Below are 24,158 nucleotides of genomic sequence, written 5' to 3'. Positions count from 1 at the left end.
GTGCCAACTATATCTATTCTACCACAGTGTCTTACTTTTTGTACCTTCCAGTCTAAATGAACAAGGCAATTTTTTTTTTATTTTGTATAAATATTTTGTTTTTCCAACTACTATCTATGTCTAGCATGGTGACAAATGTAAAGCCTGTATTGGATTGCTTTCTGTCAGGGGAAGGGTCAATGAAGGGAGGGAGAAAAACTGGTGAAATGCAAAACCTTGCAAAAAATGATTGATATTGAACATAGTGTTAGAGAAGAATCAGATCCAAAAGGGAGGGAGAAAAGCATTAGAGATAACAAAATAACATAATACATAAGACGACTTTTAAAAATTGAAGAGAATAAACTTTGTTCTTCCATTTAGACTCCACAATCCTCTGGATATTTTCCATTGCAATTCCCTTAACATGTCTCTTATTATTGTACTACTGAAATGAACAAGTCCATCATAGTTGATCATCACCCTATGTTATTGTTAGTGTGTATAATGTTGTTCTGGTTCTGCTCATCTCATTCAGTATCAATTCATGCAAGTCTTTCCAGGCTTTTCTGAAATCCCAATCCTAATGATTTCTTACAGAACAATAGTGTTCCATCACATTCATTTGCCACAATTTGTTCAGCCATTCCCCAATTGAAGGGTGTCTCCTCAATTTCCAATTCTTTTATACATGAAAGAGCTGCTATGAATATTTTTGTACTTATATGATTTTTACCCTTTTTCATGATCTCTTAAGGGTACAGTGGCATTGCTGGATCCAAGGGTATGCATATTTTCATTGCCTTTTGGGCATAATTCCAAATTGCTCTCCAGAAAGGTTGGATCAGTTCACAACTCCACCAACAATGCACCAGTGTCCCAGATTTCCCACATCCCTTCCAACATGGATCATTGTCCTTTCTGGTCACATTGGCCAATCTGAGAGTTGTTGAGGTGGTACCTCAGAGATACTTTAATTTGCATTTCTTCAATCAATAATGATTTGGAGCAATTTTTCATATGACTATAGATAGCTTTGATTTCTTTGTTCTGAGAGTTGCACAAGGCAACTGTTTTAACTGAAGGTTGTAGCCTAGAGCTCTCTGTGGTGTCCCAAAAGTCTTAATGCAGTTTGGAGCTATTATATTTTAAAAATTATACCAAGATGTTTTGGATACCCCAATAAGCTGACTCCCAGGAAGAGTAAACTTGATTGTGTATGCCAGAGAGCCACGTTCTGATGAGCTAATGAGAAGAGGCGGCTGCTAGACTGAAGAGGATTCCAGGGGTAGTAGCTAGGCTAGGTGGAGCAGTGAATAGAGTACCAGCCCTGGAGTCAGGAATACCTGAGTTCAAATCCGGCCTCAGACACTTAGTAATTACCTAGCTGTGTGGCCTGGGCAAGTCACATAACCCCATTTGCCTTGCAAAAATCTTTTTTTTTTTTAAAAAAGAGGACTTCAGCACCTTATCTGTATTCTGACTGCACAGCTGCTCCAAGCTCTGTTCCCTCCTGTGAAGAATTAGAGTTAGGAGACCCAAGTCATTCTCTGCAACATTATAAACCCCCCAAAACTTAGAAATAGGAGCTAATTTTAATGTGTGATATGTTGTTTAAAACAAATCCACAATCCTAGGATTACTTTGATCCCCTTCCACCTCCCCCTTAAAAAGAAATTTTAAAAAAGAAAATTTTGGGGTAAAATGGAAAAAATTCCTAAAGTAACAAGAATGTTAGATTAATTTATTTTAGATTAGATTAGATTATCATTTGTTATGGATAAAGTCATTTTTAGTGAAATACTCTTAGGGAAAAAAGCTTCAATATTAAATACAAGATGTGATTTCACTTGTTTTCTTTGGGTGGCAGTAGTGCCTTTTCTATCTCTTAGAGAATATGAGGAATTGGTTAAAATTGTTTCAGAAGAGACAAAAAGCTTAGGGTTTTTTTTAACTTTAATAATTTATTTGTAGATTATTTGAAATACTAAAAGTATAAAAAATAAAGCTCTGAGGTGCTTAAAATATAAGAATTGTGAGCCTCCGTAGCTTTCAGTCTTAGATGCTAATAAGAAAAAGTAAAAGTTAGAATTGAGGATTTTAGAATCAAAATATTTGAAGGAGATGGATTGAAATGTATACCCTCTTTTTCATTGCATAGTCTCATAACTGAAAGAAATGAACTTTGTAATCAGAGAATGGTTACTAGATTGTTGGCTTGGAAACAGATATTGCCTTTCTCAATTGCCTTATTTTTGCCCAATAAAACAAAGTAGTTTTGGCCTCCAAAATCATCTTTAGGAATTAAAAGGAAACCTTTTCCTAAATATGTTATGATTTTGTTCAGAATGGAGATTTGTATTTCTGGCATACACACACACACACACACACACACACACACACACACACACACACATACACACATATATATCTATATATCTATATCTATATATCTGATAGATCAGCAACAATATTTTGCCTAAAATAAAAAGTAATAATTTTTATGTGAAAAAGCTTTTCTTTGTTTTATGTGTAGTATGCCATATCAATTTAAGAATAATTTGCTCAGAAAATAGGCCTATTTTATATATTTTAATGAAGAATGGATAAAATATTGGTGTATTTTATACCTTTTTATGTCAAAACCAACTAATTTATTTTTATTTCTAGTGAGAAGCAATTAAAATTTGACCACTATCTTGTGCCATTTACTCTTTATGAACTGGGACTTTTATACCAACTGCAAGGAGACACAGAGAAGGCCTTACGGATAATAGAGACTGCAAAGTAAGTTGTGCTAGTAGCTTTTCACATTACTGGTTGGAGAGTCGCTGGATAGGTGCTTATTTGAAGCATTCTCAGATTACCTCAGTTTAAAGTGATCTTTCTCTAAAACTTTCTCTGAGTTACTCAGGTCTCTTTTTTTGTCTCATCACATTCTACCTTAAATCTTAGTTATCTGCCATGTCCTCCTCTCTCCTCAATCATTGTTAAGTATTTTGTGCTCTTTGAGAGTGAGAGACTATGTTTTTTGAGCATAGTCTCTATGTTATATAAATATTTCCTGTTTTGAATGGAGCTCTAGTTCTTGTAGCCAACAAAATCACAGATACATTCAGAACTGTAATTTCTCACTACTTCTACGTTGGGTTTTTATCTGTTTCTGCTTTCTCTGGATCTCTCTGTCTACATTAATGCTTAGGTAAAGCTTGGCCTCAGACACATTGGGAAAGATGGTGGAATGTCAGGTGCTCACACCAACTTCCTTCTTTTTGTATTCCCCCCACTACCCTTTTTCACCCTTCTACTTACACAGTTGATCATTAAAACCTAATTAAAAGATTTTTGGCATATCTTTACTAAATTTAATCACAAAAAATCCATCCATTCTTCTAGGATTATTAGGATCTTTTAAAATCCAGATCCTGGCATTTACCATATTTGCTCTTATTCCCTGTTTCCCATCTTTCACAGATTTGATAAACGTATCAGTTTTGTTTTTGGCATTGATAAAAATGTTAAAACAAACGTAAATGAGGGCAGTCTTGGTGGACTACCATTGAAGACATAGTAGTCATCCAAATTAATTAACACTTTTTACAGTCATTTAGCCAGCTGTGAATCTACTGATTAGGCTAACATTCAGCCTAGATAAATATTTGGCTTAAATTCTGATGGTATGACAATGACTATATCACGGAATACCTATTTTCAAATGCTTTAACTCTAACATTCACCTGATATACTAGTTATCAGGAATCACAGCTTGTCTATAATTTTATAGATATATCTTAGACAGGTACCTGAGATTTGGCTGGTCACAATGCTAGTGTCAGAAGTGGGATTTGAACCAACTTTAACTGCAAGTTGAGACCTCTGTCTTCTCCCCCACACTGCCCAAAGGAAGTGGCATGAGGTGTCATATTGAATCTATGTCAATATCGGATTATTGGTACTTTTCCCCTAAGTGCTCACAATTAAATTTTTTAAACATAACTTTCTAGAATTTTGGTAGGTATGAATTTTCAGGTTACTAATCCAGACTTTGGAAAAATCTATCAGCTCTTTTAAAAAATTAGTAAATTTGTCCATTTCAGATTCTACAGGACTTCTGGACTTTATAATTCCTTAAAAATCACTGATGATGTGATAATTGAAATGGTAGAAATCATTTTAGTGCATTGGATTTGATTTATTTAGGCTAGGATATTTAAAATTATTTAGATAAATAAAATTCTGTTACTATTGTAAAATCATTGAATCCTAATTTCTGATGTGGAAGAAGCCTTTTAGATCATGTAGATAAAACTTTTTTTTTTTTATAGATGATAAAACAGAAACCCAGTTAAATTCATTAGCTGTTTGGTAAGCACCAAAGCAGTGTACTGGGCAATAGGGAGTTCAAAGACTGAAAGGAAATAATCTTTTGAATGATTTTCTCATGGTTATACAGTCTTGAACAAAGTCTAGTATTCTGAATTCAAACTCAGAGGTCCCTTACATACATCACAGTGACCCCCCCTCAAAAAAAAGTCCACACCTCTTTTATCCTTCAGTTCCTTCACAATTTTTGTTTCATTCCCCTCAAACTGAAGATAATTTCCCCTCAGTTCAATCACACAGCACACATTTATCAAATGGGTTCTGTATTCAGGACCCTGTGTTGTGTACCCCTTGCCACTTAAATAGAAGCTAAATAGGAACTGTGTTTCCATTTTCTCTGTTATTTCTTAAGCTATCACCCTCAAGGAGGGGTCCTGGATGATAAGGAAGGGCACTTTGCTTACTTGTGCTCAGTGCCTGGGTTGGGGGAGGAGTGGAAAATACCCAGGAGGGGTCTAGGGGGAGGTGCCCGATGGCCAGTGGGGGGGCAGGGACTGTTTCTTGGAGGACTTGACTTTTGGAGGCCAACCTTGAAAAAGGAGGGATTCAGGAGGCAAGAAAAGGGAGGGAGAAGACTCCAGGGACACAACTCTGGAGAGTATGCTGAGGGGAGTAATGTAAGACTGGAAAGGGAGGGTAGTGTGGCAGATTGTGAAAGCTCTGAAAAGACAGAGAAGAGAGCTAGAGCTTTCCTCTGGGGATGCCCATGAAGATTATTTGAGAAGTGGAATCACGTCAGTAAACAAACTACATCTGCCTTATATGAAGGGTGAATTGATGAGAAGTCCCTTTAGGCGATCATAGATTTATAGCTAGTGTGCTTCAGGTTGGGATTTGGATTATGTCATTTCTTTCTTTCTTTCTTTTCTTTAAATGTTATTTTATTTTTTCCAATTACATGCAAAGGTAGTTTTCAACATTCATTTTTTTGTAAGATTTTGAGTTCCACATTTTCCTGCCTTTCCCTCCCATCTCCCCACAACAGTGAGTAATCTGATATAGGTTATACATGTACAATCATGTTTAACATATTTCCAAATTATGAACTAGTAATTTATTAAATCCCTTCAAATTTAGAGATATGGTAATTTTGAAGTCAGAGCTGTTGAGGCCAAAAACAATAGAATTATTGACTGGAACATTTTGAAAATATTCTCTTTTTCTTGCTTCTTTTTAAATTTCTTTTTTTTTTTGTTAGTTACACAGTTAGTTAAGCAGTTTAATAGTTATTTAAAGCAGAAAAGTGAGAGCACCTAATAATTAACTGAGATTATTTGCTATATTCTAGTAGTTCAACTTGGTGAATGTTTCATGATTTCCTTTGATGCTAAAGGCCTACCGCTGAGCATTTCCCATAATAGGCACTTAGAAAAAATGTGCTCACTTTAAATGAATTTGGGATTGTTCAATTGTTTCAGTTTTGTTTCACTCTTCATGACCCCATATGAGGTTTTCTTGGCAGAGATTCTGGAATGGTTCATCATTTCCTTCCTCAGTTCATTTACAGATGAGGAAATTGAGGCAAAGAGGGTTAATGACATTCTCAGGATCACATAGCAATTAAAGCTAGATTTGAACTGCTCAATATGTCTTCCCAACCCCTGGCCCAGCACTCCTATCCACTGTACCCCTCAGCTTCCTGAATTTTAGAATATAGCCTGTCATTTCTTAGAATACAAACTTACTATAATGGTTTGTGTCATTTAACATTGGTGTGTTTGTTCTGATTCTGTGATATGTTGAAAGAGCTAGAGGTAGTCTGCCCTAGATTTCTCCATCTAAATTAATTGGAGCTGACACAATTTAGGAATAGTTTATATACCTAATATTTTTCATGAAATGTGCTTGATAGAGAAAAGAGAACCCAAGTTCAAAAGGAAGGTTAGTCAGAGCATGAAGGGCTCTAATTTCCTGTTTGTTCTTATTGCCTTTCAGAACCAACTACAAAGATTACTCCATGGAGTCTAGACTGCACTTTAGGATCCACGCAGCCCTCAGCAGTTTGAAAGGCTCTCCTGCTTCTACTCCTTGATGGAAGCTACACTCAAGGAAGAGTTCTCTCAACTGGCAGGAGCTTCTACTCTAGAGAAGTCCTTGTATGAAAGTAGATAAATGATCATGTACATGAGAGAGAGGGAAAAAGCAAATTGATTTTATTATCAATGTTTTCTTTCATCTGTCTGTTTTGATGTTGTCTTTTTGTTTCCATGTTTTCCTATGGAATTTTACCATAGCTTTGTTCAGTCTGTTATTAGAAAGTCTTTATTTTGTCTCACAAGAAGAGTCTTAATGTTAGACTTGAATTGAGGTGTGGGGGTTTTATTTTAAGACTTGCAGGTGCAATAAAGTCTACTTTAGGTGATTTTTTTTCTATCTGCAGATATTGTTGAAGTAGCAGGATGAAATTTTATGATCCTGGATCACAGCTGGAGGATTCAGGGGAGATGGTATTTCTGACGAGGGCTATTTCACAACCTTTGGACTTCAGAGTTGAGTCTCCTATCAGCCAATTACTCTCCATGAGCATTTCACATCCAGATGTTTTAATACAAAAATAAAAATTGCCTTCATCCAGAAATACAAAAATTGCTTACAGATATATACCCTTCTGAAGAATACGGTACAAAACTAGCGAGGGTCAGGAATGATTGTTGCAATGATTGTATAGGCTTAAAGACATTTCCTCACTTGAATTGAAACCAAAATGTTGCCTTTTTTCTTCCATTTGATAAGAGAAGCAACCTTTTTTTGAGAGAGATGTTGGCCTCTCCTTGAATGTATTGAAATCATTTGTATTTCCCAGAATGTGTGTGTGTCTCTAAGCTGAAAAGGTAGATGGAGTTCCTGAAGTTCCTGAGTAGTCAGTAGCGAGAAAAAAAAGTAGTCTTGATTATTTTTTTTGTCTCCTCAGGATGCAAAGCACAATTAACATTGCTTGTACAATATAATTCTATCTTTTTAATTCATTGTTTGATTTTGTGATCTCTCATTGTTCTTAGTTTTTTTTTAAAATTCTATTTGTACACATTAGTAATATGTATTCAGTTCTTTATTTGAAAATTACAGTCTTGGGGGCTTAATATTTTTAATATTCATTAATATTCATTTCATTCATTTTTCAAAAATAGCTGATATCAAAATACATAATACATGGTATTTTAAATATTTTTTTTCACAGTAGCCACCACTTTTTTTTTTTTTGAGGGGAGGCTTAGGACCAAATACCAGCTACTAATGGCCATAATCAGGAAGGTCAGGTAGTTCCTGTATGTAGCATGGTTCTTTTATTTATATTGTGAAGTATTATTTGTTACTTTAAGAAAATAATATTCTTTCTTTGAGGATGGTATTGGCACATGATTATTGTCTGGTCCAAGTAGTCCTTTGTAAATTGCAAGATAAGAAAATCCGAACACATTTACATTGACTCATGGAACTAATCAAGTTAAAAAATACATTGTGCTTGGATACAATTAATTACTTGATGTTTGTCTTTTTCATTCACACCTCCAAATTGGAATAGATAACAAGACATGTAGGGAACAGAAATTAATTCTCCTGTTTATAATTATTAACTCTTGTTGAGCAGGTATATGATATTTAATGGGGACACTTAATACCATATTAATAAATTTTCATTGGTCTACTAATATGAGTACATTTAGTATATCTAATTATAGAATAAACTCAGAAAAAGAATTTTTAAAATTCAGCTATGGCAATTAGCTTGGAAAAGTGTGGTAATCCACAATTTTACATTTACTTTTCCTGGATGGTACATTTAAAACAAAACTGTTTTATAGCTTTACTTGGAATTATTTTGATTGCCTCATTTTTAACTGAGCACCCCTCAGGCAGTATCCAGAACTGCACAGTCAGTAAAAATATCCCTCTCTCTTAAAAAGGCAAGCAGCTTTTTAGAAGCCATGGTAAGTCCTGTGCTGTTGGTTTTAGAAACTATTTTATTTCTAAATTGCCTACCACATTTTAAAAAAAATCTGATAACTATAAAGTAATTGATGTTCATATTTACCTTCAACTTTTATTTCCTAAAATGCTAAGCAATATGAATAAATCAGCCAGAACTAATTTTAGAGGCCTTAATATGGTTCATTCATTCAGTCTTCAAATATTTTTTAGGCACCAATTTTTATAAAGGCATACCTTTAGGCACCAGTAACAGTTTCTACAACTTGCTGCTTCTTGTTCTCTCAAACACTTATTCTGCTTCCATTTCTGTTACTTGACTGAAACGATTATCTTGGTGGTCAACAATGAATTTTATAACTATCAATTCTAATGGCCTTTTTTTTAATTTTTCATTCTCCTTGACGCCTTAGCAACTTTTTGATATCATTGACTACCTGTCCTTAAAACTTTTTCCTTTCTGCTTTTCCATTCCAGTCTCTTATGGTTCTCTTCCTACCTCCCTGGTCATTTTTTTTTTATCTTTTACAGATTCTTCTTTTTCCTATTTGTAGATATAGGAATTCCCTAGGATTATCCTTGGTCCTTTTCCTTCTCTTTCTGAGTCTCTCTTTTGGGGGTTCTCTTTCATTTCTGTGAATAGTTGTCACCATAATCACCTATAGTTGGTCCTCAATTTTATATATTCAGATTTGATCTTTAACTATCTCTACCACGTTGCCCAGATAGTACCTCAAATTTATCTCTAAAACTTATTTTTCCATCTTGCAGGTATTTGTACTTCGTAATGTTTCCATTTCTGTTCATTGCACAACCATTTCCCCTATAACTCAAAACTTAAAATGTAGGTATTACTTTGACTCTTCTTCTTCCAAACATCTATTCCCTCATATGAAATCATTTCCCAGATCCTCTCAACTAGTGAAATAGTTTATATATCTGTCCCTTACTCTTCATTTCCATCATCTTATATACTACTTAAATTATTGCTGTACTTTTCTTATTCATCTCCTTGTCTCCAGTTTCTCCTTTATCCAATTTATTCACATACCTGCCCCAGAGTAGTCTTTCTAATGTACAGTACTGATAATTTTTTCACTCTCTTACTCAGAACCCCTCATTGAGTTCCCACTGTCTGCTGAGTAAAGTCTAGTCTCCTTATTCCCATATTCAAGAAACTTCACAAGGCTGCACTTTATTTTTTAGCATCCTTCCTTGTGGCCCAAACTCATCTTAGTCATCCTCTAACTCCTTTGTAGGAATGTTAGGAGGAAATCATTTTGTCTTTCCCTTAAAGCACCATATAATGCTCTAATCTGCTGTCTTTCCCTCCCCTCCCTCCCCCCAATTCTTGTTCTCTATCTGTTGAAAGGCAACTCTTCCACTTCAAAGAAAAAAAGTTCAGGTTTCATTTATCCCTCACCATATCTTCCATTGCTCTTTGTTGGTATGTCATCACTTGTATTTTATTCATTTGTGTGTAAGTCTTATTTTTCTGATTAAACTATGAACTCCTTGAGGGCAGGGATTCTTACTTTACTAATCTTTGTAACCCCCAAGACCTTTTTCAGTGATGTGAACACCGAAGGAGCATAATAAATGAACAAATTGAATTGACTATGAACCCTCTCTATTATTTACAAAGTAGCTTGCTAAATCATTTATTGATCATACTGTGTTTGAAATGAGAGCCATGTTGGTCAAGACTTGTGATTATACAATATCGGTATGTTTGAGAACTTGTAGGGTACCTAATAAACCTTCCTTTTTTGATGATGGCACCAGAATGATAATAGAGTCTAAATAGAGATGCCAAGAAGTTATATTCTTTTAAATCTTTTGACAGAGAAATTGTCTATTAATACTTGATAATGAAAAATCATTCCTTAATCTTGTATATTTTCATTTGTTTGTGCATCTAACAATCTCCAGTTGGGTGTGATGGTAGAAACTATGGGGAAAGGTATTCTGTGGAAAAACTCCCTCTCTCTCTGATGGAGATTTTTTTTTTAATTTAGAAGTTATCTTTTGACAATCTTATTATGACTCATTCAGACAGTCACAATTGTTCATTTTTGAAGCACTGTATACTTTTTTCCTTTTCAAATTAATCTTTTGATACCTGTATTGTATGTATAAGAGTTAATGATTTTACTCATTTATATAAAAATAGTTTGACAAAATTTAAAGTTGTCTTGGAATTATGCTTTTTAATTTGTCCTTGATTTTATCTACCTCTCTGTTCTGTTTATTCCAGTGAGTCTAGTATCTGTTAATGCTTAATATTAATGAACCATAAAACCTGGAAGAGCTCTTAAGGCATCATTCAGTTAATACCCCTGGTTTTGTACAGAATTTAGTATGGTATCTCTTAGAGTATTGGTTAATCCTTTTAATATTTCTTCAGAAGAAAATTCTTGACTTGCTTTGGTAAGGTCAAGAAATTTTTTATTAATCTGATCCAAATGTAATCAGGTACAGTTTGAACTCTATGTCTTGTCTTCAGAGAAAGCAGAACAGTCAGTCGCTGTTAGCTTCAACAGTAACTTCATGTGCTGGGAATGTCTTTTTTTATAATCTTCATCTTCATTTTCTCTCGACTAAATAAAACTTGTTCATTTCACTTTTTAAAAAAAGAAATAGAATTAATTCCCTTGCCATCAGTGATTATTTTTAGCACTTCTCTAGAAATTGTTTAACATTTATATCATACCTTTAGCTATGGTATTTCAAATTGGTTCACCTAATGCTAATTACTGGAGGATTAATTCGTGATTCAGTTATACTGTATTTTAGTTTTCCTCTCAGTATTAGGTTTGTTTTTTTTTTTTGAAGTACAGCACTAGATTCCTGGAGGCCTCATATTGACTTGAAAAACACATTAGCATTTTCTATGTTCTGTTGTATTTTTATTTTATTAACTATTTTCCAATTACATTTTAATCTAGTTCCAGCTGCTGCAGCTTACTTAGTATTTGACACCTCTACTGTGTAGACTACTAAATGAGATTACTAGATGTTTCCATTTTGCTTCAGAGTATAAAAAAAGTATTTGTATTGATTATTTTTCCTTTCTTAAGTGAAGTGCCCTGGATTCATGTATTTTCCATATTCTTATCTCCTTATTCCCAGCTTATAGATACAACTAATCAATTGTAAATTAATTCTTGGGAGATTAATTTTTATTCTCATTTTTCTGTGGGTTAGGGGAAGTTTATTTTTCTTTATGGCAAATTTTTTAAACATTTGGGAACAGGAAGTAAAATATTGCACCAACCAAACCACGTAAACTGTAATTTCAATATAAGTTGTTGTGTAGAGATCAGCATAACAAGCCTTGGGAACTCTTCACTGAAGTTGTTTCCAGAATTGCTGACTGGATGCCATCATATCCTAATTGTGTCCATTCACCATAATTTCACTTGATGCCTGGACTCCTGGACCAGTGTTATAGTGTCTTCAGTATACTTAAATGACTTCTAAATAGTTATTTGACTGACCATCGTGATTATGACCTATGCTATAATTATTAGTCCAACTTAGTCTAACATTAATGAGCTAGGATCATAAGCTTTAGGCATTGTCTAGGTCAACACCTACATTTTCCAAAGGGGAAAAAGCAGCCTTAGAAAGAGAAGAAAACTGACCAAAATGACTCTGGGGTAAGAGGCAGTGGAATTTAAATGTGCATCCTATCACTCTCAAACTAGAGTATCCAACCCAAACATGCCTTCATCCACCCTTTAGTTATGGAATTGATTTGGCTTGTTTATGAAACAGAGTTGGTGGCAGTAAGTGATCAGGTGGAAGGCCTGAGAATTGTCCTTCCTCCTCTGGGCTTCTTTATTCATCTTTCAAAGAAGGTTAAGCAAAATGATCTCTTAAGATAAAAAAAAAAGCATTTGATTCTATAGATTTTGTGTGTGTGTGGGGAAGTTTTACTTTGCTAATTTTGGACTTAGCATTTCAGTGCTAGTCTTTAAGTTAATCAATCCTCTGCAAATATTTTTATACCATAGTCAAACTAGAGAATAATATGGTAAGATATTTACTTAAAATATTAATTTCATGCCTTTATGCTAAATGTTATGCATAAATACATTTAGAATGTGGCTTTTCCTCTTTGGACAGATCTCTGATGTATCAGTATGCAAAAACAGATCAGTATCGAGTTCCGACCTTAAAAAAGTTAAGTTCCACCCCAGATTTTTATTTTTCTAAATTTCATATGTAATTTTATAGTGTCTGTTTAGACTAGTATATGCTTGTTATACTATTCTCCGTTTATACTCCTTTCTCCACCAAAAAAGTCTAGGGGGAAGGGAAATACCTTTCATACTTTTGCCTTTCATTATCGTAATTAGACTTTTTTTTTTTTTTTTTTTTTTTTAGGATTAGGATTTATTATTACCTACCCTACAGGTAGAGAGTTGTGGGAAAAGTGCTTCATGAACTATTTTGTAGAAATGTGAACAATTATTCTTTGTCTTAAATTACTGAATGAAAGATTGAGAGAGAATGATTTGTAAGAATTTGGAAATTAACTTTTATGTTGACCATTATTTAATTCACGGAGACATAGACATCCATCGAGGATTTAGACATTCTGATGAAAATAGGGCCTGGACCAGATAATTTAAGTCTCTTCCAGGGCTATTATTTTTGCTTTCCTATAAGAGGAGTAGTAGTAGTAGTAGTAGTAGTAGTAGTAGTAGTAGTAGTAGTAGTAGTAGTAGTAGTAGTAGTAGTAGTAAACAACTATTTAACATAGGGTCCCTGCTGATTTGGTGGATAGAGTATGTGCTTGGTGTTGTCTAGATTGACTATATAGACCTATCATCAGAGTAAGACAAACCACCCATTCTTTTCTGAGAAATTTCAATAGGCCTTTTCATTGTTTTCACAATTTGCAAATTTGCTTATATTTTACAGAATAATACTTAACAACCTTGTATACCAGGAAAATCAAAGCAGTAGGCTAATTGTATTTAGATAAAGAATGCTTATAAATTGCACTTTAGAATAAGGTAAGGTAATTTAATGCCAAGCTTTAAGTAAATTTTTCTCAATAACAGTTTGCCTTTTCTGAAATAGTTATTACACATCTCACTTAGTGTGAGAGCTTAAAGAATTTTGATGTCTTCTTAAGAGCTGTTACTTTACTATTTAGTAGTTATTAGTAAATTTTCTTCAATTAATGGCAAAATATTTGCTAAAAAGAAATGTTCTAGAGATGGAAGAATTAAAACCTTAGAATAGTTGAAAATTTAAGTATAAAGTTAGATAATTCAACATTTATTTCTTTAGTTGTCCTTTGAAATATAGGAAATTCTACCCAAATTGAATAATGAGATAATTTACTTAAAAAATTTCTTTAATGGAATCAATTGTCCAAGTGGCAATGTTTGGTTCAATAGATTTAGGGAAGTGTTTTATTATAATACTATTTTTCTTAATGATTTATCCTTCATGGCTGTCAGATACTTTTTACTTATCAGTGTGTTTCATATTTAAGAAACTGGTTTATGTGAAAAGAGATTATGACATATGTAACTTTTAATATTGTACAAGTCTAAAAATTGAGAGACTTCAGGGAACTATTCAGTCCTCTGTACAAACAAGATTTGCAGAATGAAAGCTCATGTGAATGTTTCACTGCTCTGTGCTGTCCAGAAAAATCAGTTAATTTTTAATACTGCTGTATTCTTTCAATGTTTTAGGTGATATTTTTTATATCTAGGTTTATTTTTTTGTACCATTTCCCCCTTTCTCTGACAGATGGTATCCCAGCACCTTAATGAATATCAAATGATTCACTTGTATGCCAGTGTTTTGAATCTTCATTTGTTAATGCTCATAAAATACTTTGAGATTTTTGGATGTAAATAGCTAGAATTCACATAGAGACAAAACACAAAACTTAAAAGTAAAGAGTATTATTTCATTAAATGCAATTCATTTTCAAAGTAAAATTATTTTTTCAGTTATTTTTGTAGTACCTTTACCTGGGAAACTCTGATTTGCTTTTTAATGCACGTTTTTGATATTTCATGAACTGGCTGTTTGCTTTTGTTCTTAGTTTTTTTTTTAAACCAGTATTATAAGTTGAGGTTGAGAGATTTTTGAGACTTCTGTCAAGCCATGTAGTTTTATCTTTTGTTGATGCATTCTTTGAATGAATATACTAAAATATAAATTGAGATTGAGGGATAACAGGAGCCATGTGCCATCACATGGAGTTTATATAACGGGCCGCTGTGTTAGCTTAGTTCTTTGGTGATGAATCATTAAAGTCACATGGATGCACTTTATAATGAATGTTAGACAAATGTCAATATCTTATCCCTCCTACTCTCCTCCTCTTCTTTCTCCTGTTTCTCTGAACCTCAAATAGAAAAAATAGAATAAGAAATTGAAGCTATTTGAGTTTTTTGGAAGATAAATGTGAGTATAGATGAGTAACATCCTTTATTGTTGAAATAGGAGAGGAATCTAGTAACCAAAAAACAATTACAGATATGAAAATTTTCTATGATCTAATCCAGAAAAGAAAAAAAATATGAGCCTCAGATATTTTTAATACTTTAAAGTTAATATATTTCCAATGAGTATTCTATACTATTTAATCCTATATTCTTCTCGGAGTATTTTGTGTTTCATCCTGTCAGTTGTAAGCAGATCCTTATATGGGTTCTGACCCTTAAGATGACGACAAGAGTTTCCTGTGGTTTGATTTTTAATAATGAGATAACTTAAAAAGCATATCATACAAAGCTGTATTTTTTAAGTATCTAATAAACTATTTCATCTCCAAAGATACAAACTTGCTTTTTTTTTACTTTTTATTTCTGTTTTTATATTACGGGTTGACATTTCTAGGAGACTATTTTGGTTTTCAGATTTTTTCATTTCCAGTCCCATAGTCCATTTAATGTGGCTTTCCATCAAGTACACCATAGTCAGAGGGAATGGTAGTGTGATGCACTGGAAAGAACATTGGATTTGGAGGGAAATGATTGGGGTTCCTAACTCTGCTACTTACTACTTTGTGACCTTAGGCAAGTCATTGATTTAAGAGCTGGAAGATACCTAAGAGGTCTTTGAATTCAACACTCTAATCTCTTTGGGCTAAAGTTTCCTCATCTGTAAAATAAAGGGGTTAGCTATTTTGGTCTCTAGAGTAGTCTTATAGTCCTATGTCTTTGTTTCTCTGATTTAAGTTTCTGCATAACTTATAAGGAAAGAACCAACCATTTGATTCTCTTTGATCAGCTCATAGATCCAAGAAACAAATTGAAACTTCTAGGGCAGTAATTCTCAAACCTTTTTGATTTTAAAAATTATTGAAGGACCTCCAAAAGTTTTTGTTTCTTTGGGTTACATCTACTGATATTTACCATATTATAAATTAAAACATTTAGTATTATTTTTGAAAATCATTTTGACCTCATGAACTCTTCCCTGAATGAATCTTGGGGACTTGATACTCTGTGATTCCCACATCACACTATAAGAACAATTGATCCATGGTAACATGAGCTAATTAGCAGTTTTGCTTTGTTATGCTTTACATGTTTCATGATAAGATTCAAGTTCTGTTTCTAGTTGGGATTTTCATCTTATTTTAACCTTCATTTCTCAGATATAAAACCCTCACCTATTTACTAGACTTCTGACAGGAAAGGGGTGGGGAAAGGATATATATCCTAATGGTTTTTTCTTTTTAATGACTCAATATATCTTAGGAAACAGTTTCCTTTTTGACTACTTTTGCCTATGTGGGCATATCTCTTAGCTTTCCTCTGTTTAGCTTTAAAAACCCTTTCATAATCCATCCCTTTCCTACCATTCATCTTCCTGTCCTTTACTTCCCTCTCCCCCACATATTCCATAGTCCATTGACATTGGCATAAGATACTCTATCTCCCAACATCAGACATTTTCACTAGCTTTCCTCTGTGCTTGGAACTCGATCCTCATCTCTACCTCCTGGTTTCCCTGCCTTCAAGGTCTCTGATAAAGTTCAGCCTTCTGCAAGAAGCTTTTCCCAGGCTTCCTCAGACTGAGTGCCTTCCTTCTGAGATCTCCAACTTGGCTGTTTGTCACACTTCCATGAGGATGTACACTACTTGAGGGCAAGGACTGTTTTTTTTTTTTTCTTTTGCATTGCCAGCTTCCTAGCACAGGGTCTGGGACCTTGAAGGCCCTTTTTAAAATACTTCTTGACTTCTTCATTTACTAAGAGGATATCCGGAGCCTTGTATGTCCTCTAGTAGAGTCTCCTCATCTTGAAGAGGAAGACAGCTACAAAGGGTGAAGTAGGTTGCCTAGTATCACCTTGGCAAGGAGCATAGCTGAGATTTGGAATTTCCAATTCTTTGTCCAGAATAACTGCAATTTCCCCCTTTCACCCCCAATACATTGTAGTTTTTCCAATGATAATGGAATTGGAGGAAGTCTCCCTTCACATATGGCATCAACAGTAATCTGGAGGAGCCCCGGAAAGGAGGGATTTCTTTTATATTTTAATTTTTTCTACATTTACATGTAAAGCTAATTTTCAACATTCATTTTTTTGTAAGATTTTGAGTTCTACATATTTCTGCCTCTTTTCCTGCCCCCCCCATGACAATGAGTAATCTGATATAGGTTATCTATGTACAATCATATTTAACACATTTTCCTATTGTGCTGTGAAAGAAGAATCAGAAAAACCATAAGAAGGAAAAAAAAATTTCAAAAGTAAAAATAATATGCTTTGGTCTGCATTCAGATTTTGTAGTTTTTTTCCCTTCTGGATGTAGATGGCATTTTCCATTACAAGTGTTATAGAATTGTCCTTGCTTATCGAACTGATGAGAGGAGCTAAGTCTGCCCTAGTTGGTCTTCACACGATGTTGCTGTTCTGATTCTGCTCACTTCAGTCAACCACAGTTCACAACATTCATTTTTATTAAGACTTGGAGTTCTGCATTTTCTCTCTCCTTCTCTTCCTACCCCCTCCCCATGACAATGAATAATTTAATATAAATTATACATGTAAAATCATGTTAAACACATTTCCATATTAGTCATGTTGTGAAAGAAAAATCAGAGCAAAAAGGGAAAAACCATGAGAAAGAAAAAAATATACAGCAAATTTTAAACGGTGAAAATAGTATGCTTTGGCCTACATTCAGGCTCCATAGATCTTTGTCTGGATGAGGATGGCATTTTCTATCACAAGTTTTTTAGAATTGTCTTTGATCACTGCATTGCTGAGAAGAGCCAAGTCTATCATAGTTTATTCTTACCTAATGTTGCTGTTAAGGTGTACAATGATGATCTAGCTCTGCTGACTTCACTCAGCATGAGGTCATGTAAGTCCAAGTTTTTCTGAAATCTGCCTGCTTATGATGTCTTTTTTTTTTCTTTTTTCTTTCTTTTTAGTTTTTGCCCCATGGGTTAAGTGCTTGCCCAGGGCCACACAGCTAGGTAATTATTAAGTGTCTGAGGCTGGATTTGAACTCAGGTACTCCTGACTCCAGGGCCGGTGCACTGTGCCACCTAGCTGCCCCTGCTTATGATTTCTTATAGAACAGTAGTATTCCATCACATTCATATACCACAGTTTGTTCAGTCATTCCCCAGTTAATGGATATCCCCTCAATTTCCAATTCTTTGTCACTACATAAAGAGCTGCTCTAAATATTTTTGTACATGTGATTCCTTTTTCCATTTTTATGATTTCCTTGGAATACAGAACTAATAATGGTATTCCAGGTATGCAGCTTTATTGCCTAATTATAATTGGGCATAATTCCAAATTGCTTTCCAGAATGGTTGGATCCATTCATAGCTCCACCAATAGTACATTGGTATATAGGAAGGACGTCTTATTAAAGTCCCTAAGAATGGCCACCAAGATTTTAAGAAAAGCAGAAAGTTGAGAAATAATTTTTATAGCAAGTATCTCTGATAAAAAACCTCATTTTTAAATACATAGGGAATAGAGTCAAATTTACAAGAATAAGTCATTCCCAATTAATAAATGGTCTCTCTTAACTCACTCTCCAACTGATAAATGGTCAAATGCTCTGAGCAGCCAATTTTCAGACAAGAAATCAGTTCCCCAAATCACTGTTGATTAGAGAAATGCTAATTAAAACAATTCTAAGGTATCGCCAATCTATCAAATATGATATGGTTAATATGACAGAAAAGGTTAATGATAAATATTGGAGGGGATGTAGGAAAATTGTAACACTAATGCACTCTTGGTGGAGTTGTGAACTGGTCCAACCATTCTGCAAAGCAATATGGAACTATACCCAAACAACAATACCACTACTAGATCTAAAATCCCAAAGAGATTTTTAAAAAAGTTTTGGGGTGGTGGAAGGGCCTATTTGCACAAGGATATTTTATGGCAGGTCTTGCTGTGGTGGCAAAGAATTAGAAGTTGAGGGAATGCCCATCAATTGGGGAATGGCTGAACAAGAGATGGTATACGAATTACTATTGTGCTTTTAAGAAATGACGAGTAGGATGATTCCAGACAAACCTGGATAAACTTATGTGAACTGATGCATAGTGAAGTGAGCAGAATGAGAACATTGTACAGAGTAACAGCAACATTGTGGGAATAACTGTGAGTGACTTAGGAATTCTGGACACATGATGAAATTCCAAAGGACACATGATGAAAAATGCTCTTTGCTTAAGAGAGAGAATTGATGGGATCTGAATGCAGATTGGAGCAAACTTTTTCACTTGATTTTGTTTCAGTTTTCTTCCACAAAATGCCTAATATGTTTTACATGACTGTACATGTATAACTAATATCAAACTGTTTAATGTCTCAGGGAGAAGAGATGGGAGGGAAGGAGGAAGAGAATTTGGAACTCCAAACTTTAAAAAAAAAAGAATGCTTAAATTGTTTTCACATGCAACAGGGGGTGTAAAATATTTTTTAAAAAAGATCCTTTAGAATGAACCTGGGATTCCAGATATATGATCACAGGTTACATGGAAGTGAATGGCAAGAGATTAACCTCAAGGGAAGAATAGGGTTTCAGAGAACAATTAGAAATATAGACTGAGAAACAAAAAGAGAAATAGTCCTTGCCTTTGAGGAATTTAGTAAGGTGTTCTGGGTGGGCACCTCGCTGGCACAGTGGATAGAGGGCCAGGCCTGGAGTCACGAAGATTGATGTTCCTGCATTTCAACAGAATCTCAGGCATCTACTAGATGTTACCCCTGGGCAAGTCATTCAATCTTTTTTTTGCCTCAGTTTCTCATCTGTAAAATGAGCTGGAGAAGGAGATGGCATATCACCCCAGTATCTTTACCAAGAAAAGACTCAATAAGGTCAAAAAGAGTTGGACAGGATGAAAAATGACAACAAAACCAGGGTATTCTGGCCTGGGCCTGAACAGACCTGTCCCCTGGTAGTTTAGGTTTGATAACTGGCATAAAATGAGACATTTGGATTTAGGTAATGAGCAAGTGACATCAATATTCTGAGCCCTTAGTTCCCTAAACCAACCAAATCTCAAAGAATGTCTCAAAAAAAATTTTTTTTTTAGGGTTTTGCAAGGCAAATGGGGTTAAGTGGCTTGCCCAAGGCCACACAGCTAGGTAATTATTAAGTGTCTGAGACCAGATTTGAACCCAGGTACTCCTGACGCCAGGGCTGGTGCTTCATCCACAACGCCACCTAGCCGCCCCTGTCTCAAAACTTTTAAAGGAAAAACTAGAGTAATCTACATGTTAAGATGGAGAGGGATTGGGGTATTTCTTATAACACACAAAGGGTAGATATAAGATAATCTGCAGGGTCAGATGGAAGAACACTGAGGGATTGAAGGGAAATTCTGAAAGGCTTCATATAGCACTGAATTGAGCCCTGAAAGACAGGGATTCTAAGAGGCAGATTGGAAGAAAATGAGGTCATTGAATGAAGAGCAAAAAGGCCCAACTTACTCAACCAAAAAGGGAAGGAAGGTAGAATTTTTAAAAGATAGATTGGGGCTAGGTTGTAAGGAACTTTAAATGTTAAGTAGATTATATATTGATCCTACCCTGGGCAAGTCACTTAACCCTCTGCCTCAGTTTCTTCATCTGTCAAATGAGTTGGAGAAGGAAATGATAGATCATTTCAGTATCTTTTCTAAGAAAATCTCAAATGGGGTCATAAAGACTTGGATATGGATTGAAATGATTGAACAAAAAAGCTTAGAAGGATTCACAGGAGATTATTGATGGAAAAATGTATTTGCTTTAGGAAAATCAGCTTCCTGGAGTTTAGACAAGAGTAGAGAGAGATAAGAGTCATTTAGGAAGCTATTTGTAATAGTCTAGGTGACAGGTGATGAGAACCTAAACCGGGGTGCTGACTTTATGGGGAAGACAGGTGGAAGAGATTAAAAATGGCAAGATTTGGCATTTTATTGAATAATGGAATTAGGGAAAGAGCTGTTATGAAGACACCAAAGTTGCAAAACTTGAAGTCTCTCAGGATGATGGTACATACCTTTTTTAGAAATAGGGAAGTCCAGAGACAGTGGTTTTGGGGAAAAAGTTAAATTATATTCTGAACAAGTTGAGTTTGAGTTGCCTATGGGACATAAAGTTAGAAATATTTCAATAGGCAGTAGGTAATGTGGGATTGAAGCTCAGGAGGAAAAACTAGATTGGAAATTTCCATTTTGGAGTCTGCTGCACAGATGCCAATTAACTCCTTGGGGAGGGAAGGGCTGATAAGAAGGGGAGAAGAGGGAGAAGGAGGGAGGGAGGGAGGGGGAGAAGAGAAGAGTCCAGGGCAGAATCTTCTAATTCCCTCCCAATTTGGAGTTGTAATGGATACTTATTTAGAAAAAGAAACTGATGAAATTTAGTCATAGCCAGGTGGGAAAAGAACTAAAAGGAAAGCAATGTTGCCATAACCCAGAGAAGATAGAATATCCAGAAGAGGGTCTTCAATAGTTTCATATTTGGCATAGAGATTGAAAAGGATAATGACTGAGAAAAGACATCAGATTTAGCAATTGATAATCATTATAACTTTGGAGAGAACATTTTCAGTTGAGAAACGAGGCTGGAAACAAGATTACAAAGGACTGAAAAAAGTGTATGAAAAGAGAGGCCATAACAGTTACATATAATCCATATTGCTCCATGTTATATGGAGGATTCTTGTGATCGACTCCTCTTGGTTCAAAAGCAGGGGTCTCTTAGAGTAATCCAGAAAGTTTCTATTGTAAGATTCCTACTTGTCTCAGTTGTGAAGAACTTGATACAAACATCTATTAAACAAATTCAAATTTAGGTGAAAGCCTTAGACTGTAGGTCACTCTTGCTTTAATCTTTATTCCTACCCAATATTCTGCTAATTAGGTAAGTAGTCAAATGCAGGATAATTCAATAGTTCTAATTTTGGATTCATTTCAGCACCTTTATCCTTTAAGCCACATTTTATTCCTAGAAATGAATATTTTATGTAGTAATTGCCAGAAAATAATGTTATTAAAGTTTAATAATGACTCATATTTATATATCCTTTGAAGTTTTGCAAAGTATTTTACATACACTGCCTCATTTAAGTCTTAACGAACAGTACTGTGAGGGAGGTACTATAACCCCCAGTTTTCAAATAAGGAACCAAGGTTCAAATAGGTTATGACTTGCCCAAGATCACAAAATGAGTGTCAGAAATGAGATTTAAACCCAAGTCTTTTTGACTCCCAAGTCCAGTATTCCACTGTCTATACTATGAATTATGTCCTCTTCCCTACCAAGGCTTAGCTGAGCCTGCTCAAGCTCTGATGGAATGGAAAAAAATTTACATAACTGCACTAAATATAAACTTAAGAACCGGGAGTTCAGATAAAACAATTAGGACCTTTGTAATCTGACTTTTCACAGGCTTCCAGAGATCTAAAAGAAGCTTATCATCATTTGGAATTTACAAAAGAAAAAAAAAAGGCTGAGCATAAAACCTCAAATTTTAATTAAGAAAATTTGACAATGTCAAACAAGAAGCAGCTGTGTGTGGGCAGATTTATGTGCATTTTTAGCCCCACTTTAAAAGCCTCAGATTGTCTCTGGAACAGAATGGAGCAAATTGTCACAAATTTTGTTTTCCAAGAAACCAGTTATGTCAACATTACACCATGCCACTGCTCCAGCAAGCATGCCAAAAATAACACGAAAAGGAATTAGTTCAAAAATCTATTTTCATTTAACTCAGTAATTATTGCATTTGCAATCATCTCCAAGGATTGTTTCTAGCAAAATAATCTACAGAAGAGAAGAAATTTCCCAGATAAACTGAGTACTATGCCCATAAACTTTTCACTAAAGTATTTTAGACCCAGAAACTTTTCTCCTTTTTTTCACTTAAAAGAACGAATATTAATGATTTAAGTTTTTTGAAATTGATAGTTATTTTGAACAAGGATGATAAAATAATTGGGAATATTTTTATTTATCCTACTAACAAAGAGAATGTTATTCTACCTCTCCAATCCAAAATTTTGAGAGGGTTAAAAGCATTGTTTAGGAGAAGTGGATAAAGACATCAAGTTAAAACATAACAGGAAAAGGAGGTTCCCTGATCATCTAGCAAATGGACACTAAGTGGGATAATAGAATTTCACAAAATGTTAACTGAACCAGAGAAATACCTCTAATACGTTAGGTGGATACATTATGAAGAAGATAGGAAAGATATGATCAAGAATTGCATGGGATGAGAACGTATGGATAAGCTACAATATGTACTGGAAGATAATCTGCCTAAACAGAAGAATATGATCATTTATTCTTGAGGTAAAACCATTGATTCATCATAGTAAAATTTCATCATAAATGTCTGTTAAAAGAATAATTTTGATTTATCTCCATTGAATTCCTCTTCCCCTAATTAAAAACATTAATTAAAAAAAACCCTAAAACCAAACCAAATACTCAGATCTCAATTAGAGGGTGGGGGGAATCCAGATAGCATGCAGTGAGTTTGGAAATAATGGAATTGAACACTCATGAAAGCTAGTTAGGCGAATTGATCAAACTTTATCCTTATTTTGTTCGTAAAATAACTTTTCTGGAAGACTGTCATTTGGAATTCTTCTGATGATCACTGTATTAACATTATTTTCTGCAAAGTAGTGTGTCAGTACCACTTTCTAATCTTCCCTAAATTTCTATTATATATCTTATAAATTTCATGCAGTTCTTTTCTAATCTAGTGTCACTGCTCTGATTCCGTGAGGTCAAGTTCTTAGGCTGAGAAGAGTTTTGCAGGCATTCTACTATTTAGTTTTTGGTATGAGGTAAATACTATAGATTATTGTAGTCACTATTAGAGAGGTTAAGTGACTTGCCCAAGATCACTCATTGTTAGATGTAGTGGCATTTGAATCCAGAGCTCCCTTAACTCCAGGTTTACTGCTCTTTCCTCTCTTCCACACTGCTCTCTAAAGACATCCATGTTCTTTAGAATTTTGGGGGGAGGGGAGGTTATATTTAAGTATTAGACATTTCATAACTTGAACAGGACAGAAGGCTAATTTCCATGACTATTAAAGAATTTCTTTACATATACAATTTTCTATCTACAAATAATTCAGGCTTTCAATTTGAAAATGTCCTGAATAAGGGAAGTTTATCTTTTTAATACAAGAATGAACAGAATTGGGGCAGCTAGGTGGTGCAGTGGATAAAGCACAGGCCCTGGAGTCAGTAGTACCTGGGTTCAAATCCGGTCTCAGACACTTGATAATCACCTAGCTGTGTGGCCTTGGGCAAGCCACTTAACCCCGTTTGCCTTGCAAAAACCTAAAAAAAAAAAAAAAAAAAAAAAGAATGAACAGAATTGAAAGAACTA

The 24,158-nt window shown here is 34.6% G+C and overlaps 1 protein-coding gene across 4 annotated transcripts in view; it reads left to right on the top strand.

The window, feature by feature from the left end:
* TTC39B (tetratricopeptide repeat domain 39B) overlaps positions 1 to 9,907 on the top strand; it is a 143,609-nt gene extending 133,702 nt beyond the window's left edge. For all 4 annotated transcript variants that reach the window (XM_074197541.1, XM_074197540.1, XM_074197542.1 and 1 more), the window contains 2 exons: positions 2,650 to 2,766; positions 6,298 to 9,907. In XM_074197541.1, coding sequence (XP_074053642.1) covers positions 2,650 to 2,766; positions 6,298 to 6,394 — 214 coding nt within the window. In that variant the 3' untranslated portion in view covers positions 6,395 to 9,907. The remainder of the gene's footprint in view (positions 1 to 2,649; positions 2,767 to 6,297) is intronic.
* The last annotated feature ends 14,251 nt before the right edge of the window (positions 9,908 to 24,158 follow it).

The sequence above is a fragment of the Macrotis lagotis genome, chromosome 8 (assembly GCF_037893015.1).
Source record: "Macrotis lagotis isolate mMagLag1 chromosome 8, bilby.v1.9.chrom.fasta, whole genome shotgun sequence".
Classification (NCBI taxonomy): domain Eukaryota; kingdom Metazoa; phylum Chordata; class Mammalia; order Peramelemorphia; family Peramelidae; genus Macrotis; species Macrotis lagotis.
The sequence above is the reverse complement of the archived record's forward strand: the minus strand, read 5'-3'. Positions and strand labels throughout refer to the sequence as shown.